General features: G+C 37.7%; 1 protein-coding gene across 2 annotated transcripts in view; it reads left to right on the top strand.

Annotated features, from left to right (window-relative positions):
- The window catches only part of b3glctb (beta 3-glucosyltransferase b), a 94,646-nt gene that overhangs the window by 53,905 nt on the left and 20,563 nt on the right, over positions 1-20,178 (top strand). For both annotated transcript variants that reach the window (XR_011977643.1, XM_072659381.1), the window contains exons 8-10: positions 4,397-4,460; positions 7,074-7,205; positions 15,376-15,445. Coding sequence is in view for 1 of the 2 variants with exons in the window: in XM_072659381.1 (XP_072515482.1) it covers positions 4,397-4,460; positions 7,074-7,205; positions 15,376-15,445 (266 nt within the window). In the remaining variant the exon portion in view is untranslated. The remainder of the gene's footprint in view (positions 1-4,396; positions 4,461-7,073; positions 7,206-15,375; positions 15,446-20,178) is intronic.

Genomic DNA, 20,178 nt, shown 5'->3' with positions numbered 1-20,178 from the left:
TTGAGCAAGTAGCATACTGATGATAAGCTGGCAAATACTCAAGCCTACAAAGATTAAGATCCTCCCCTTTGAAATAAGCTGCTTCTGAGGCAGACTTTTAACCAGGCTATGCATCTGTTCCAGATGTTCATAAATGATGTTGATCCTAAACAGGAGTGCATCTTTTACCCCTCTAGCTATGGGGTCTATAGTCTTTTCTCATTCTTGTTGTAGGATTGGAAGGGCATTGCCCCTGCAACTTTAGTTTGGTCCCCTTTGTAGGTGTATATGAGCAGTAAGTACATCGAAACAGCTTTTGATGTTTGATGTTTGTGGACACCCCTTCCAATGAAAGCATTTAGGTACTTCACGTTGCACCTATTGCCCACAGAGAGAGGCAAATGTACACACACAGCTTGTCTAGTCCCTGTAGAGACGTACTGCCAATACACTAGAACTCTCTGGAGCAGATCAACATGAATCTATTGGTGCAGTGAAAGTGTGTTCCCTGGAATGGTGGTGCTCCATCAAATCCCTTTTGGATAAGTTGCAGAGTTGGGTATGAGGTGGGCCTCACTAATGCTCTTGTCGCTGAATGCAATCAGATTCTTACAGCAGTGCTCCAAAATCTAGTAGAACGTCTTTCCTGGACAGTAAAGGCTAACGCAAAACAAACGCAAGATAACCTCATTAATACCCTTGATTTCGGAGGAAACAACAAATCACTGAAGAGAAACATGACAATCACAAAGCTACACCCTAGTAGCCGCTAGAGATTCCAAGGCAACCATCAGTCATCCACTAGGAAGATCATTGTAACTGCCTAGCAACCACCTAGGATACCTTAGCAACTGCTTGACAACACTTTAAAACACCCTACCGATCACAAGAGATCCCATAGCAACTACCTATTAACCACTAGAAACCACTATGCAAATACATGTAAATACAGTTTTTTTAATACCCTTGATTTTAGAAGAAACAATGAATAAACCCAATACGTTTTTCCATATAGTGGATCAGGGAGGTAAATGAAATGATATTGAAAGATATTACACACACTATAAAATGTTTATTAAAAAAATAGGCAGAAAGACAAAACCATATATCACAGTGGGCTCTATCATACACCCTGCGCAAGGCTCATTGTGATACACCCTGCTTTTTTCAAACCATCTGCATCGTTTTGTGCCGATGGGCATGGTGGTCTCAAAATGAGGTGTGTTCAGGTAAAAACACAGGTGTGCCACTTACTGAAAACAACCTAGACAGACGTCAGTAGTCAGACATTCCTTGCTATCTTGGTAGTGAATTGCCAACAGAGGTGCATGCCCAACGTGCTTACACCCATGATTAATTAAGTACTTAGGATTTAGTACATGCCTTTTGCGTGTTTCAAGCCTTGACTTAAACATATCTGCATGTTAGGGTTGCGTTTATGTCCACATATAGTACTGAGCAAGAATTTTAGGCTCCTGTCAAAATTAAAATGAAAAGGCATTGGAGGCAGCTGGAGGCATCCAGGAAAAATCTAGAAACTCTAGTTCTTCAAACTAGTCTAGTCAAGTCAAGTCAAATGTATATGTCACAAAGCAGCTTTGCACAGTCAGTAATTAGTAAAAGAAAAAGAAATAACATAAAAAGACATGAAAAATCTAAGACCCCCAGTGAGCAAGCCAACGGCGACATTGGCAAGGAAACTCCCTCAAAGCTGGAGGAAGAAACCTTAGGAGGAGCCAAGACTGACAAGGGGTGGACCCATCCTCCTCTGGTCAGAACTATTTATAAATTATTGATAAAAGTTACCAAACCATCTATACTGTTGAACTGCCCTGATCATAATCATAATATAATAATCATGGTATAGTAGAACTTAATATAGTCATGGCAGTGATGGTCAGAGTAATGGGAGTAATGATAGTTAATAGTGGTGATATTAATAGTGGTAGATAGTTAAGAGTCCATTTAGGTTTGAACATGGTCATTAGGCAGGTAGCAGTGGTAGGAGGGTGTACCGCTGGTCTGGCATGGATGATAGAGGGGAACCCAGCGTTCAGTCTTTCAACAGGTCAGGCTGGATGAGTAGGTGACCAATTACTCTGAGAAGGTAAAGAGACAGGGTAAGTTCTGAATGGATTTATAGAGAGCAGAGAATGTTGAGCAGTATCAGAGTGTGTCTGACGACTCCGGCAGGTCTGACTACAACAGCATAATTAAAAGGAGAGAGTCAGAAGGTAACACAGACATATACATATAATACATTGAATTAAAATAATATAAAATTAGATTTTTAAATAAAATGTTGACTTAAAATTAGACTGAGCCTAACGAAAGCAGTTCAGTTTTAATAGTGTTTAAGAATCAATTACTGTACACAGCACTGTCTCATTTCACAAGTTAAAGACTGTCAGTATGTTATATATAGCAGGTTATGTTTAATAGTGCACCATTGATAAGACCATGAATCCCATCTGTAAAGACTGAGCTTTTTTGTTTTGAATGGTAAGTGGCAGGTTCTCCTTGAGGAAAAGAAGCACCTCTGCATGTTAAACTGTGAGCCTGTTTATGCTCTCAGTAAGAACGTGAGTCACTGAGCTAAAAAGCTTTCGCTTTCCACGCTTCTGCATGGAGCTGACAGGTATCTTCGTGACATTTTGTCCGGAGTGAGAAATCACACTTTATTAACTGCCCAGCAGTGGAGTTTTTCTGGTTTCTCTGAACGTGGCCTCCCCAAGGTTTGATTTCAACTCTGACAGCAGGCAATGCAGCACTGTTCAGTGATGCAGAGGCATGCCCGTGAGTGACATTGCTGCATAACTAGTCCCTCCTTGACCTTTTGACAGGTGGTTCATCATGCTGCTGTCGTTGGTTTCTCTGTTAGACGTTTCCTGCCGCTGTCATTCTCTGCAGTGTTAGAGATCTGATTCTCGTTTCTACACAGAAAACTTTTTTTGTTTTTGCTGATGTTAATTCTCAGCTTTGTGTCCAGGCAAAAAACATTTGTTCACCAGTGTGGGCAGATAACCAACATTCCAGAATCAGAATTGAAAAAGAAAAAAAGTCATATTGTGAAGTCTCTACTTCTGTTGGGCATAAGGAAATGCGGATGGTAAGTTTGATTTGCAGCAATACAGGCAGAACTAATAAATTAAACACAAAACAGACAACAAAAGCCTTTGAAAAGCATCCACCATTAGCATGAGCATGACATATTGTAACTTTACAACAATGTTCTTAGATGAGATTTGGATAAAACCTAGGAGCTAATTAACTAACTATAACTATATAATTAACTATGCAACTATAAACTACAGTCTTTAAAAAATGATGTGCTAGAAATGGTTTGAATGATGCCATAAAAAACCCTATTGGTTCCATATATATATATATATATATATATATATATATATATATATATATATATATATATATATATAAAGCTGGTAATGGAAATGTATGAGAACCAGGCTTGTAATGTCTGAAAAACCTAGTTTTTGGCATGTAGAGCCTTTAACTTAATGTAAAGGATCTTTACCAGTTTAAATGTTCTTGGCACTCGTGTTTTTACAAGCAGTTCTGCCTGAGAGTTTTCTAGGTCTTTTATTTCTTAATAACATTCCATTTTTGTTCCATAAAGAACCAGGCTTGTAATGGCTTTTAAAGGCTTAAAGTAAGGCTGCCTTGATAAAGGGAGGATCTCCAAAAAATGTATCATACCACTCTGTACTTAATGTAATAATATTGTTGGTTTTCTTTACTGTTGGAGTTTCTGGTAAACCTGTATGTAGACCAGTCGACCTATCGACCTTTCCGTGATCAAAATGCTGCAGTAAAAACTCTGTTTGACCTTACTGCCCTTATTGAATAGGAATTGAATGTGTAATGGGTGGCAAAAAAAGAATATCATTTAAAAAGAACAAGCTCTAAGTGTACTTGCATAAAGCAGCTCTTTAAAAAAGTAACTTCAAGCTACACAGAAAGTTGCCGTGGGTAAAAAACAAAAAAACTAATCACTGACCTTAACAACTGAATTTTTGTTGAATAGCACCCAGTTATGATAAACTAGGTAAACTTAATAGGTAAGTAGCTATAAACATTACATTTTACTCCAATACGTTCCTGGGGCTGTAATCGAAGAGATTGACATATTCATAATTAATTCTGTAAACTTTCTAGTTTTTTTTCCTTTCTTTTTGATGACAGTGACTGTTCTGTAGTACTTAGTTCAGGCCTAGAATTACCCGAGCTTGCATATCTGCTTCCTGCTGCTAAACAAAAAAAAAAATTCTGTAGATCCAGGAACACAATTTTATACATATATATTACATATATATTTTTTCGCAAATGTGTTTATTTGGTAATTAATCTAAACATTATGTATCAACATACAGCTTTTTTGGTCTATTGTTTCTTTCAGACTTGCTGACTACGTGAAGTATGAGCCACCCAAGTCGGATTTCACTATTGACCTTAAACATGAGGTACGTAGATCTTAAAATTCAGATTTGTATATGCTGTATACGGTATAAACTAAATCTTCTATGAGCTAGTGCAAAATGTTATGCGGCAGCTGCAAATGTAAAAGTGATGGCAGCCTATCAAAGTAAGTAAACCTCTAATTGTGTTTTTTTACACTTAGAAAATCAAAAATACACTTAATTTGACCAGGGGTGCCCAGTTTGCAGTTTGCTGAGTTTTTCCCCACTCTTCTGTGTAATAGGCCTTCAGCCCTGAGTTACTCTTTGCTTGTCTTGCATGCACAGCTTATTCAGTGTCTGTTCATAAATTCTTTATGATATTTAAACACTTGAACTTCATTTTCTCAGTATTAACAGATGGATATAATGTAACTAAACAAATACAATTGAAGAAATGTCTTTTATCATTTAAAAAAAAAATGGAAATTAATGGAAATGTAAACTTTATGTTCGCTCTTAATTGTTGAAGTGAGTGCTGTCACCATGACGAGATCCCAAAAGCTCTCTGAGGCCAGAAAGAAGGTTATAGGTAGATGTGTATTTCTAGAAACTGATTTTAAAAAAACTATAGCTAATTCAGCCCAAGAGTGGACCACAAGATGCGTAGAGTGGTCTCCAACAATCCTAAAATATCGTTATGGGTCCTACAGGTAGCTCTTGTCACAGTAGATGTCAAAGTACAGCGTCCACCATCAGAGACTGACTGGACATGTTTGATTTTGGGAGCAAGAAAACACCCATCCGGACAAGACTCAAGACTTGAGTCCCACATTGTTCCAGAAGTCCTGATCAAGGTCCAGGCCTTTTTTGGCATACTTTAGTCCTGCCTTGATGTTGTGACGTGGGCCCTTTAAGACGCTAATATTTCATTCGCTTAAACTTTAAAGATCTAAAGGAAAACTCTTGTGTTTGTGTATCTGCAGCACCTGCAGCATAGTCAATTACCACAGACCGTCTATTTAATGACTTGCACTGAACAATGAACAGAAAAGCCAGTAACTCAGAACTCTTCCTGTTCCTTTAAGTACAGTGAAATGATCATACTGTATATACGACAGATATGGTAGAAAGAGCCAGAGATCCACGTTCCTGCTTCTGTCAGGATGTTTTTCACCGAAAAAAAAGCTCTCTCCTCCCTTTTACCATCCTCATCCCATGCTTTCAGAATGACCCAGCTGCTGATAATGGCCCTTTCTCCTCAGTTCCTCTCTTCCCTTTCTCCTCAGCACCTTTATTCTCCTTCTCCTTAGCGCCTTAGCTATTTTTCTCCTTTATTACCCACCTTCCCCATTTTACCTTCTGCTGCACACTTGCATACAGTTATCTACACTGACACTGATATGAGAAAATGTCACCAGTGGGGAGTCTGCTAGTGATCAGGGACATTGCTGTCTGTTCCTCTCTCTCCCTCTCTCTCAAGAAGAATAAGATTATCTGTTCCTAAGAGGGTAGTCAGTGTGCTTCACTCCTTCTCATGTTCGTTTGCTCTATTGATGCTGAGGTTGTTCAAAACTCCCTGGTCCAGGGGTGGCGCTACACCTACAGAAATAATATGAAGAAAATTTGATAAAAAAAACCTTTCTGGGTTAAACTAACCTCTCTGGGTTAGTTTCTCCTCGTTCGTTTTGGCGAGATGTACTGTCTTGATAAAAACTGTAGCCCCTGAACGTCTAGACCAAGGTCCCAACCAAGGTTCATGCATTTGTTGTGTACATTGTGAAGATTTGATCTGATTAGTTTTGGTATCACACTGAATTTTAGCAAGCACACTAGAGAGCTTTTTTTATTAAGGCATTAGCGTTGCTCTCTCCGGGTGGGTAGATGGCTCTCTCGCTCTCTTTCTATCCCTGCATGACTTCAGTGTGATGCTGGCTGGCATAGGCATCTGCTAGCTGATGCACTAGAGCTGGTTACCTTTCCTCTGAGTGTGTTGGTTGGCCGATGACATTGCAAAAATGTAAAAATAGTAAATCTAAAATGGGAGGGGAAAAAAACACCTTATTAATTACATATGTCCTGTTATCATCAGCGCTTCTGCTGTTGGCATTCCTTTTATTTCTTTTTATAAAGAAGGCTTAATCTGCAGTTGGATACACTGTGGCTTTGTTACGCAAAAGAAACTGCTTTAGGGCAGCCTATAGACAGTGGAGCTGAGACATTCAACTTTATTAAAGATTATTATTATTACTGTGGGTGTATTTTATAACAGAAAAACAAGATTTTTATTTTTCCCATCACTTGAAAATAGTCCAGGTCTGAAAGTGTTAAGGACCTGGGGGAGTCTCTTACATGCAGGTTTCGCTGTTTAAGAAATGTCCTGCCCCAAGTGAAATAAAAAGTTTGAGTATTTCTGCATATTTGATCACCTGCTACATGCAGTTTAAAGAGAGTAGGATCTTTACCCAGTGTAAATGTCTTGTACCCAGTTAAAAGTGGTGTGGCACTGCCTTAATACTTTGAATAATAAGGGTCAAATGCCTGGCTCTCCCTCTGTGTGTTCTTTCAGATATATGCTCTGTTAACCAATGCATTCTTCTTTGCCAAGCACCTCACCGTGGGCCTTTTATTGATGGTTTTTATTGATCTAACCACAGGCCTCTCTGATTGTTCCTATAGATTGCTCTGTATATATGGGAAGAAGGAAGAGGTCCAGCTTTGACTGATGTCCGTGAGTTTTGCTCAAAACTGCACGGCTCTCCCAACACCAACCACTGCGCTTCCACTGTCAACACTTACTTCCCCAGCTGTGTAGGTACCGCTAATCCCCTGAGTGTGCACTTCACAGGCAGATCTGTCAAGCTTCTTACTATAGCTGATGTTGAAGAGCTTAAAAGCTGACATTAGTATTTAAATCTGAATTATATATATATTGGGATTATACTCACAAGACATTTAATTATATTTTTTGATAGTGTATTTTATAAGTCTGTGTTTTTAACAATGGCATTTCCATTCACTTCAATTTGCTGTTCAAACATTCTGCTTTTTAATATTACTGTCAGACACACACCCCTGGCCTCTGGTATGGTCCTGCGCTTTGTTTGCCAGTCTACTGATTGCTGGTCTTACCATGCTCTACCTGAACCCAAGTTTGAGCAGTCTCTGTTGTTTTAATTGTTTAATTGTGTCTCATGTAGGATCTCATTTAAATGTGACAATCCGTTGCTGTTGAACATAAACCTTGTGTCTTTAAAATGACAGTTACCTTATATATAAATAAACCTTCTTAACTTTCAATGGAAGTCAGTGAAAAAAGATTTTATTCCAAGTAGTTGGGATCATAATGGAAGCATGTTAATTGGTCCATTCATCAGGAAATGTTTAAATGGAAAGATCAATTGCCAGATTCAATACAGTGCAATTCAATTCAGTCCAACTTTGTTGTCATTATACTAATAAATGCTTGTACAGCTTGTAAGTCTCCAGTGCAGAATAGGTAAGGGCATGGTACAATAGTGTAAGGACAATAGACAAAACACGAGACAGAATGCATAGACAATAAATACAAAAATATACAAATATTTGCATGTGCAAATGTATGCGTAAAGGCTGGGTGATTAAGGTCCAAACTAATTTACTACACTAACAGTAAAAAAAATATATAAATGTAAAAAAAATAATAAAAATGTAGAACAGTGATGTATTGTGCGTGTAGAAGAGTAAAACGTGGAGTTTAGAAGTGTTTGCTGAGGTAGATTAATTATGTTAAAAAAAAGCAAAAAAGCAAAAAAAAATGGGGATTTAGCAAGACAGCAGCAAAGTATTTAAAAATTCATTCAGTTTTTTAAAATTCTTACCCATAGGTATACATCTATTCACAATTTACGCCAAAGGTAAGCTGCTTCACACACATTCAAGACCACAAATGAACTATAATCAGATGAGCACATCAATCATTTTTTATTATTTACATGGACAGCTGGTTATGTACAGTGGTTATGTACAGTGTTTGTAATAGGCACGTAAGAAAAACGTATCGCAAAATTATGTTTTTGTGGCAGACAGTGAAACATTCTATGTTTAACCTCACTTAAAATCCCACTGTTCTGATTACATAAAAAGTAAATTGTATACATATGATGTGACAGTTTCGCTAAAATGTTTGCAATATATCGCCCAAAAAAACGCAATATATCGTCATGTTTACTGTACCATAGTATATCACAATATATTGAACCGTAATCCTTGTATCGTGAGACGTATCATATTGCTAGGTTCTTGCCAATACACAGCCATAGTTAGTTAATGGTGTGATAAGTGGTCAGAGTGCATCACATAATGCACATTTTACACCAGAATGATGTTAGCTCTCTGGCACTGGTCTTCTCAGGGTTCTTTTTACCTACAAGCTACAGGTATCTTTGTACATGTTAAACATGTCCTAGTCATGTTGGTTGGGTGTTTGTATTTCCAACAAAATCTTACTGAGTTAGTCAGTTATTTAAACACAGACCAACTGATTTAACACGCAGAATCAAGTCTTTCTGCTAGATTGGAATGAAAAACTACAACCATTTTTGGATCCTGTGCTTTGTATGTCTTCCATTGTTTGCTGTCTCTCTTTCACACACCTAACCCTGCACATGAGGAACTAAATTAATTATGCTAGCTAAGAGACATCAAATGTGTGTAGGCTCTGTAGGACCTAGTCCTTTCAGAAGATCTTGCAATATTGTTTATTAAATAGGGCAGTGGTTTGCAATTCCAGCCTTGTGGATGCACTGCTCTGCAGAGAGCAAAATTTCTCCCAGTTCTCCTTCAAGTATTCCCAACACACCTAATCCACCTTCATGCAGGACAGTGGCCCCGGGGACTGGACCTTAAACCTGAGCAATCTGAATATACCAATCAGGTAATTGTGAGGTAAGCCGGTCAGTCTTATTCAGGACAGTGGCAGTTCTGTTATTGGTTATACGGCAGGTTTTCCAGACCTAGGGATTGAGCCTCATCTTGGACTAGACAGTATTCTGAATGGAGAATGAAGATTCTTCAATGAAAGTTAGATGTAGTTCACACCTAGCTGTCTGGGAAACTGGTCTATAGTGTAGTAGGGTAATCCTTTGTCGAGTTCTTGTGCTGGATGTTGTTTCAGATTCGAAACTGTTCAACTGGTCAAACTTGCATAGCTAGGCGTTGCAAGGTTGACACCTATGCAGATCTTTGCATGCTTTTTAATGGCCAAGCTTTCTAATTGTGCCTGTTGTCTCCAAACGTTTTAGCAAGGGACAGAGGAAAATATGATTTTACGACACTTTATTGTGAATATATCTCTGGCGATGGGCGTGGTGGTCTCGAAATCTGGTGTGTTCTGGTAAATTTCTGGCATATTGCTGTCTTGGCAACAGAAAACACAGGAGCGCCGCTGACTATCTTGGCAGGGACTTGTCAAAACAGGCATGTGCCCAACGCACGTACACCCCTACGCTTTGCACTATTGAAATCCGACAAAGTCAGACAGGGCCTAGTTTCCCAACAGCATTTTAGTGTTGAGATCATCTTTACTGTTTCTCTACCTCAATCCTAACAATTCTAATGTTTAGTGTGGTGCTCGCTTGACCATTTAAGAATCATCTTTGTGCTCAGATGCTTTTGGGGAAACCCAGCCCAGTTAAAAAACAGCCCTTCATGTTTTACCTCTTACCTCACCAATTGGTTCGGCCTCCTAAAGAAAGCAGCAGCCGTCTCTCGTTTGATTCATTTCCATTAACCGTTTGCAACAGTTCTGATCACAGACTACTTTCCATGTTTTATTACAGAAATGAATTTCAAAAAAATGCATTTCATAACCTCATAATAACAAAGATACCTCATAGCATATAACAAAGAAAATGATTGGAAAATATCAGGGGAAAGTTTATTTTATTACATTTATTACTACTGAAAATTAACCTTATGCCTAAAATGTATTCCATTACAATCAGGTGCAGCACATCATCTGCAGATAATTAGAGTATGGTTAGAGGGGATTGTGGAGGAACCTGTCGGTTTATACCTAAGAGCAAACCAAACTAAATGCCTGGATTGTTGAAGTAAGTGGTATCACCTCTGAGACCTTCTGATCTCAGTACAATTAGAATTCAGCTGTTCCACTGTCCACAAAATAACAAAAGTTGAGGTCACACCATCCTAGCAAGTTCAACCCATTAATCTTCCAGTCGTTTACAGTTTTAAAATAACAAAATAGGAAAATGGCCTGAGCTTTTAACATTAATTATTAATGATACTTTCTAAGCAATGCAAAATGGTTACACTGATGGCTTACCTTTACCAGCACCATGCATAAAGCACTAATTAGGGACATTATATAATCTTTGGATCTACTTACCAGATTCAGGTGCATGTCCTCTGTTTAATCAGACATACACATTGTGGTCACAGACTTGAAGATGTATGAAGTGGCTCAAAAACTGGTTTAATCAGTCAGTGTTCACTTTTCTGTAATAGATGTTTTACCTTGGGCCTAAATTGCATGGAATCGGAATTTGTGAGGGATTTGTACTTGTGAGTCAGAATTTTTTAAACCTAAAAGGTACTTTTTAAATAATTAATTTTATAATTTTATAATAATATTTCACCCCCTAGCAAATTCAAAACAACCAAAAAATTACTGTTTTGGAATAAATTACATCACATTAGTATAATTTGAACTTTGAATATGATCAAATGTATGTAGAGCGTCAGCTTTATTTCTTAGACATGAAAGATGTCACAGTTTTGTGCTGAGGATACACATGCAACTAATAATCTTTACACTTATGGCACACACTACAGGATTGTGCAAATGTCTTAGACCTCATTCTAAAGACAGAAAGGCAGGACACTAACTACCACTTCTTGAAATCTTGGGGGGGGGGGGGGGGGGGGGTCATTTGGAGGACTAGGAGAAGCACTAAGGGATTAAGGGTACATGTATGTGTACTGAACAGTCACAGAACGGATGTCAAAGTTTGGTGCACACAGTCTCACATAGAATACACAGTACGCAGTATTAGGGTAAACTCCAATGTCAAGTGCGCCGTTGTCCTTCTCTCTTTCTCTAATGGCCTCATTTACAGGCAGTGACTCATATGTTCGACCTTACCAATGGAAAATTTCCAGTAGTCTAAACTTTTCTTTTTTTGTAATGCTGGATATCTGATCCCACTTTCATCTGCACAGTCAAAGAGATTAATTCATTTTTTTTAAATGAATTTTTATTGTTATTCGACTGGGTGACATGCCTGGTGGTCAGTCATTTTAATTGTGATTGTGCAGCCTGTTCACATGCTAGCATTAAAACTGTTTGCGTGACAGCAAAGCATTTTCTTTTAAGACATGTTTTGTTTGTTTTTTTGTTTTTTTGTTTGTTTTTACAATAATTTAATTCTATTCTGGGATAGTTTAGCCTGTCAGGGCCTGATGCATTAGCTAATCCTTATCAAACAACAGGCAAAAACAAGCTTAACATCATAAAATTTTTGCGAGAGAACTCAGTCAACGTGGTCAAGTGATGTCTCTTCCTTTAAGCCATAAACCCTAAATGCATACTGCACACTTTTTTTAGGTAGTATTTTAAGTAATGGTTTTACAGGACCTGACAAAAACATTGGGACAGCTATAAAATGCTGTTTATTTGTAGAATTAATGTAAAATGTCATGTTTATTATGAATTTATGTGAATTATAAATTATTAGATTTTTGTTTCCCCTAAAAAAGAGTTTTTATCAAAACTATCAGTTTTTAACAGTGTTTTCAAATGTGTTTTAAAGGGATAAGAACATCTGAGAGCCTAATGAATGACAGCGCTTTACAGAACAAATCACAGAAATAATTCTAAGTTTTTAAGTTTTATTCCCTGTAAAAAAAAAAAAAAAAGTCCAGGTCAGATAATATACAGATAATGTTCCATATATATAGCCAGAGCTAATGAGCTTTATTAGACAGCTGAGCCTCTTAATTAATGTCAGATAAGAGGCAGAGCCTAGTTGGGCTTGACAGTGACATGACATGTGCACAGGCAATGACAGTGCAGCAGCGCTCGGTCCCAAGATGAGTTATGTAGACAGCAGAAGCGCAGCTAAAAGATGCGTAGAGAGGGCACTTAAGAGAAAAGGACTCTCTAAACCATGGCACTCTATAAACACACTATAAATAAAAATGTCTTTATTGGATTGACATGTCCAGGTTTTTGGTTGCTTTCAAAGTATGTTTGGGTCATTATTTATCTGCACTGTTAAGCACCTTCCTATCTATTTCAAAGCATTTGACTGAATCTGAGCACAAACTATAACTCTACATACATACACTTCAGCATGCACCCTACTTTTAGCATTACATTAAAAGCGCCTACAACCAAGTTCCATTGGTTTCCTAAATGTCCAGTCCTTAACAGTGCCTCCACCATGTTTGACAGATGATGGGGTGTGCTTCTGGGACAAGTAAGTCTGTCTAACTAATCTTGTTCCCTAAACCAGACGGGCATTTTTATATTATAGAGGTTTTCCAGCAAAGTCTAATCTGGCCTTCCTGTTCTTAAGTGTTACCAGTGGTTTGCAGTGGTCTTGTAGTAAACCCTCTGTATTTGCATTCATGAAGGCGTCTCCTGATTGTAGAATTTGACAATAATATTCCTACCTTGGTGTGGTCTTCTACACAATTTAATGTTGGTGGGCTTGCCAGTGCGTTCCTTCTTTTAAGGAATGTACCACATTGCTACTTTGTCTACACCATGTTTTTGCTATCTCTCTGAAAGGTGACATTTCACCTATTGATGGAGTACTTCACTTGCAACACCTGTTTGGACTGCATATTAAGAGTTCTCATGAACAGCTACCAAATGCAAATTCACCAGGGAAACCACATGTGAAGGCCACACCTGTTTGTGAAAATGCTTATCAATTGATTGTCCAATAACCGTTGAACTTGGAAAAATGGGGGGAATATGAAGAAAAAGCTAAAAATAAAATAATAATAATCCTCAAAGGTCAATGCATTCATTTTGTTAAACCCCTTGAATTGAAACTAATGTTAGTCACCAACTAAAGTCACTTCAATGACATCTTGATTGCCTCATTTCACATCCACTGCGGCAAGGTCACTGTCTTCATAGACTACATAGTTTTAAAGTTTTACCACAGAAGTGCCACGTTTCATATTTCATCTAGGATACTTTATATCTGAACTGTTCGGGCCAGATTGTCTATTTGTCTAGAATTTCATCTTCATGTCTACTCACAGGATGATGTCTATGCACCATTAACCTACATTAATAATGCATTGTACATACCAAATATGCAAAGCATATGCCAAAGCAGTAACATTCGTTGAAAACGGCATTAAAAATGGCTGTTCATATCTAGGAGATCCCATCTAATCTCATTTCATCCCGTCTCACCTCATCAATTGTGCTCCACACACAACCGCTATTTATGCGAAGAGTCAAATTGCTGAACATTAGCAGTCGGCAGTATTAGCAGTATTGGCCAAAATTGGCTTCCTTTGTTAAGAGTCCTGTCTGATCCAGTCTGTACATAATGACACTGCAATCTGCAGTCTCCTAACGACAGGCAGTGTAGAGCAAAACTTGGGCACAGTGTTTTTGTACAGGATTCTCTACTGTATCTCTTGTAAACATGTCTGCTTAAATCAGTCACCACTGCCCCAGTAGTCTCTAGAGCAGGAGTTTCTGGTTTAATGCAAAAAAAAAAAAATCAAAATGCTGACTATAGTGGGAGAAACCTTGAACCCTGTTTAATTTCCAGCCCTTTTGCTAGTTGCCTAATGGCGCTTGTCTAATGCAGAAGGAAGCCAGAGAGGTAACATTACTAATTGGAGAGCAAGGTTTTATTGTTACCATATAACTCATCATTATTGATATTTGAAGACTATGATGGAATATGGATTACTTAGCAACAGAAATGACAGTACAGTGCCTTCAGACTTTTTGATTTACCCTCCACCCCCAACCCTTTTGTGAGTTGGCTAATGTCTAATGGCACTTGTCTAATCCAGAAGGAAGCCAGAGAGTTAACATTACTGAATAGAAAGTAAATTTCTTATTGTAACCACATAAATTGGCTAACTGTCTTCAAACCATCATTATTATTGATTCGAGGACAGTTGGAGTATGGATTACTTAGCAACAGAAATGACTCAGCAGATAAGGTGGGCAGCAAGCATGGTAAAATTATCCTGCTCCCTTAGCTCGGTTTGCCTCCTTTTTTCTCTGTCTGAAAAGGCACAAAATCTAATAAAGCTGAATAAAGCTGCCTTAGCTGTTATTTTATGATTTGCTTTGATGGATAACCCAGTCAGGTCTCCCTAGTAGACCTCAGGTTTGAAGTACTGGCTGTACACAGAATACAGATAATCTGGTTTTCTGGCAGCAAATTAACATTCAGGGCAGACTGTGCAAATAACTCTTTTGTATGTTTAGCAGACACTCTTTTAAGGTAGAGAAGAACAAAAGAAGTGTGTGGTGTTAAACTCTTTGCTAGAAACTCTTGAACTCTCCTTGGATTCAAACCCCTGTCTTCTGTGTGGGGGGTAGTGGCAAAGCCCTTGAGCGTTAGCATTTCCCTCTTTATATTTTGCGGGCATATTTCAACTGAATTGTGTTTTTCATAAAGAATAAAAGTTACCCTGTCTAAGAACAGATTGAGGTAAGTGCTATGCTACAAATACTAGCTATCGCAGCATTTTATGTATTAGCCTATAGATCAGTGGCTAGGCTTTTCAGCCTAGTGAGAACTGTTTAAGCACTGCAGGGATTAAGGATTCCCATTTGCCGACGAGGCTTAGAAATACAGTGATGTACAACATGACACATATCATATTAAATGCTGGTTTTATGTCACCATGCCCCCGTTAAATGAAGACCACAGATACAACAGCTGCCGTTGTCCTGCTGGAGCTTTTCTACCTGTGTTTCTCTACATAGGGGAACCCAGTGGAGAAAGAAGACATCTTTGTTGCAGTGAAGACCTGTCAGAAATTCCACCAGGATAGAGGTGAGTCAGCTCACAGCTGCCAGGCTCCCTCCCTAACAAGAATTGCAGATTTTCTTGAGATGGAGCATTTATATTGTGACCTTCTTGTCCTTTTCCACTGTTGGAGATCAGTTATCCATCCTGCATGCCATATTTTAGTCAGTGGTAATTACGGAGTAATACGACATGATGGATCTTACGTGGTTGTTTTTTTTTCCAGATTTGGTGAATTGTTCATTATAAGGGACATAGAGAGACTGCAAATTTGCAGCGATGCCAGATAAAGTGAAATCACTGGTAATCCAGTGAATTACTGCTTTGATAAAACAGTCACAAGGTTTGCATAAACTGCATTAAAATGTGATATAATGCGTGTTCGCTCATATCTGTGAATATGGAATATAATATAACGGATTTGAACATTTGTCAAACACTTCCAGATTTCAAAACATCAGCAGCCAGAGTCAGAGAGAGCACAATTGGCCTTGCTCTCTCAGGGATGGCTTGATGGCACACCACTCCCAGTGTGATGTTGGTCAGCACAGGTGTATGCTCTCTGTTGTATCAGTAGCTAGTGTGCTGGCTACCTAATGATGCTGCATTATCAGCAGTTCGAAAAGAGGTGACTTCACATGTGTCGGAGGAGACATGTGCTAGTCTTCACCCTCCTAGTGTTGGGGGCATTGCTAGTGATAGCAGGCGTTTACTTAAACAGGGACTGGGTAATTGGCCTTTCAGAATGGGTCAGTAACCAGACAATTCCTATATAAATCATTGTAAAATGAAGAGTAACTTTTCTGACTAAAATTACACATGTCAACATAATTTTATTATGTTTATTATTATGTTAATTCAGCTTTTTTCATGAATATTTTATTGAACATTTCAAAAATAAAATACAAACCTTATCGACCATCTTGAGAAAAGCATCTGTATTTACACTCATTAAGGCATCTCTTCATGATAGCCATTAACTGTCATACCACTACAAACTACTCAAGGATGTTCTTGACTTGTAGGAGGAGGAATAATAATAACAGTAGTAGTTGTTGTTGTATGATGAGGAATAGTAATAACAGTAGTAGTTGTAGTAGTAGTTGTTGTAGGAGGAGGAATAGTAATAACAGTAGTAGTAGTAGTTGTTGTAGGAGGAGGAATAGTAATAACAGTAGTAGTTGTAGGAGGAGGAATAGTAATAACAGTAGTAGTAGTTGTTGTAGTGGGAGGAGGAATAGTAATAACAGTAGTAGTTGTAGGAGGAGGAATAGTAATAACAGTAGTAGTAGTTGTTGTAGTAGGAGGAGGTATAGTAATAACAGTAGTAGTTGTTGTTGTAGTAGGAGGAGGAATAGTAATAACAGTAGTAGTTGTAGTGGGAGGAGGAATAGTAATAACAGTAGTAGTAGTAGTAGTAGTTGTTGTAGGAGGAGGAATAGTAATAACAGTAGTAGTAGTAGTTGTTGTTGTAGGAGGAGGAATAGTAATAACAGTAGTAGTAGTAATTGTTGTTGTAGGAGGAGGAATAGTAATAACAGTAGTAGTTGTAGGAGGAGGAATAGTAATAACAGTAATAGTTGTTGTTGTAGTAGGAGGAGGAATAGTAATAACAGTAGTAGTAGTTGTTGTAGTGGGAGGAGGAATAGTAATAACAGTAGTAGTAGTTGTTGTAGTAGGAGGAGGAATAGTAATAACAGTAATAGTTGTTGTTGTAGTAGGAGGAGGAATAGTAATAACAGTAGTAGTTGTAGTGGGAGGAGGAATAGAAATACAAACCTTATCAACCATCTTGAGAAAAGCATCTGTATTTACACTCATTAAGGCATCTCTTCGTGATAGCCATTAACTGTCATACCACTACAAACTACTCAAGGATGTTCTTGACTTGTAGGAGGAGGAATAATAATAACAGTAGTAGTTGTTGTTGTATGAGGAGGAATAGTAATAACAGTAGTAGTAGTAGTAGTTGTTGTTGTAGGAGGAGGAATAGTAATAACAGTAGTAGTAGTAGTTGTTGTAGGAGGAGGAATAGTAATAACAGTAGTAGTAGTAGTAGTAGTAGTTGTAGGAGGAGGAATAGTAATAACAGTAGTAATAGTAGTTGTAGTAGGAGGAGGAATAGTAATAACAGTAGTTGTTGTTGTAGCAGGAAGAATAGTAATAACAGTAGTTCTTGTAGGAGGAGGAATAGTAATAACGGTAGTAGTTGTAGGAGGAGGAATAGTAATAACAGTAGTAGTTGTTGTTGTAGGAGGAGGAATAGTAATAACAGTAGTAGTTATTGTAGGAGGAGGAATAGTAATAACAGTAGTAGTTGTAGGAGGAGGAATAGTAATAACAGTAGTAGTAGTTGTTGTAGTAGGAGGAGGTATAGTAATAACAGTAGTAGTTGTTGTTGTAGTAGGAGGAGGAATAGTAATAACAGTAGTAGTTGTAGTGGGAGGAGGAATAGTAATAACAGTAGTAGTAGTAGTAGTAGTTGTTGTAGGAGGAGGAATAGTAATAACAGTAGTAGTAGTAGTTGTTGTTGTAGGAGGAGGAATAGTAATAACAGTAGTAGTAGTAATTGTTGTTGTAGGAGGAGGAATAGTAATAACAGTAGTAGTTGTAGGAGGAGGAATAGTAATAACAGTAATAGTTGTTGTTGTAGTAGGAGGAGGAATAGTAATAACAGTAGTAGTAGTTGTTGTAGTGGGAGGAGGAATAGTAATAACAGTAGTAGTAGTTGTTGTAGTAGGAGGAGGAATAGTAATAACAGTAATAGTTGTTGTTGTAGTAGGAGGAGGAATAGTAATAACAGTAGTAGTTGTAGTGGGAGGAGGAATAGAAATACAAACCTTATCAACCATCTTGAGAAAAGCATCTGTATTTACACTCATTAAGGCATCTCTTCGTGATAGCCATTAACTGTCATACCACTACAAACTACTCAAGGATGTTCTTGACTTGTAGGAGGAGGAATAATAATAACAGTAGTAGTTGTTGTTGTATGAGGAGGAATAGTAATAACAGTAGTAGTAGTAGTAGTTGTTGTTGTAGGAGGAGGAATAGTAATAACAGTAGTAGTAGTAGTTGTTGTAGGAGGAGGAATAGTAATAACAGTAGTAGTAGTAGTAGTAGTAGTTGTAGGAGGAGGAATAGTAATAACAGTAGTAATAGTAGTTGTAGTAGGAGGAGGAATAGTAATAACAGTAGTTGTTGTTGTAGCAGGAAGAATAGTAATAACAGTAGTTCTTGTAGGAGGAGGAATAGTAATAACGGTAGTAGTTGTAGGAGGAGGAATAGTAATAACAGTAGTAGTTGTTGTTGTAGGAGGAGGAATAGTAATAACAGTAGTAGTTATTGTAGGAGGAGGAATAGTAATAACAGTAGTAGTTGTAGGAGGAGGAATAGTAATAACAGTAGTAGTTGTTGTAGGAGGAGGTAACAGTTCCCCACTGTGGGACTAATAAAGGATTATCTTATTTTATCTTAGTTCTTGTAGGAGGAGGAATAGTAATAGCAGTAGTAGAAATAATAGTCATTGGAGGAGAAGCAATAGTAGTAATAGCAATAGAAATAGTAGCAGTATATCAACTGTAGTAGTAGTAGCAGTAGTAGTAGTAATAGGAATAGTAGCAGCAGTAGTATTAATAGGAAGAGTTGCAGTAGTAGTAAGACTAGTAGTAGTTGTAGTAGTAAGGAATAGGAATAATAGCAGTACTACTAAACATAGTAGGATAATAGTAGTAATAGTAATAATTATAGTAGTAGCTGCAGAAGAAATAGTTGCAATAGAAATACATATAATAGTAGTGGAAATAGTACCTGCAGTTATAGTAATAGTTGTAGAAACAGTAAGAGAAGACATAATAGTAGTAATAGTAATAGTAATAGTTATAGTAGTAGTAGTAGAAGTAGTAGTAGGAATTGTAGTTGTACGAGGAGGAATAATAGGAGTAGTAGTAATAGTAGCTGTAGTAGTAGTAGCTTAAATAGTTGTAAAAGTAGAAATAGTACCTGTATGTGTAGTAATAGGTGTAGAAACAGTAAGAGAAGCCGTAGTAGTAGTAGCAGTAGTAGTAATTGTAATAACAGTAGTAGGAATAGTAGTTGTAGGAGGAGGAATAATATGAGTAATAGTAATAGTACCTGTAGTAGTAGTAGTAGCTGCAATAGAAATAGTCGTAATAGTAGTAGAAATAGTACCTGTAGGTGTAGTAATAGTTGTAGAAATAAGTAATTGTATATAGCAGTAATAGAAATAGTAGTTGTAGGAGGAAGAATAATAGGAGTGGTAGTAGTAGTAGTAGTAGCAGTAGTAGTAGTATCTGTAATAGTAGTAGTACAAATATGACTGAAAATGCCCATAGAGGCAACACAATTTCTTTTTTTTTTTTTAAAGGTGTGACACAAATGTCATGCAGTCAGTTTAGGTTTCAGACTTGCGTAGTCATGCTTTAAGTCTGTTCACAAATGTTCCTCTCCACGGTGAGGCTGCTGCAAGGCGACGTACTTAGACAAATAAAGCAGCCTCTCTCTCTCTCTCTGCAGAACGAAAGAGGCATAAGCAGTGTCTAATTAGGCAAGCTATCCTGCAAATCAGCAAATGCAATGGCCAGGCCTAATTGCATCGATTTGCATGATTATCTTTGGAGTTTGTTTTTAGTAACTGGGTTAAAAGGTACCAGTGTACCAGAAGCTACATTTCAAATATGAACTAAACTCATATTCCAGAGCAGCACCGCACAGAATGCAGTTTAACAACAGGAAGGGTC

The sequence above is a fragment of the Salminus brasiliensis genome, chromosome 16 (genome assembly GCF_030463535.1).
Source record: "Salminus brasiliensis chromosome 16, fSalBra1.hap2, whole genome shotgun sequence".
Taxonomy (NCBI): Eukaryota; Metazoa; Chordata; class Actinopteri; order Characiformes; family Bryconidae; genus Salminus; species Salminus brasiliensis.
This window is presented reverse-complemented; position numbering and strand designations above follow the sequence as displayed.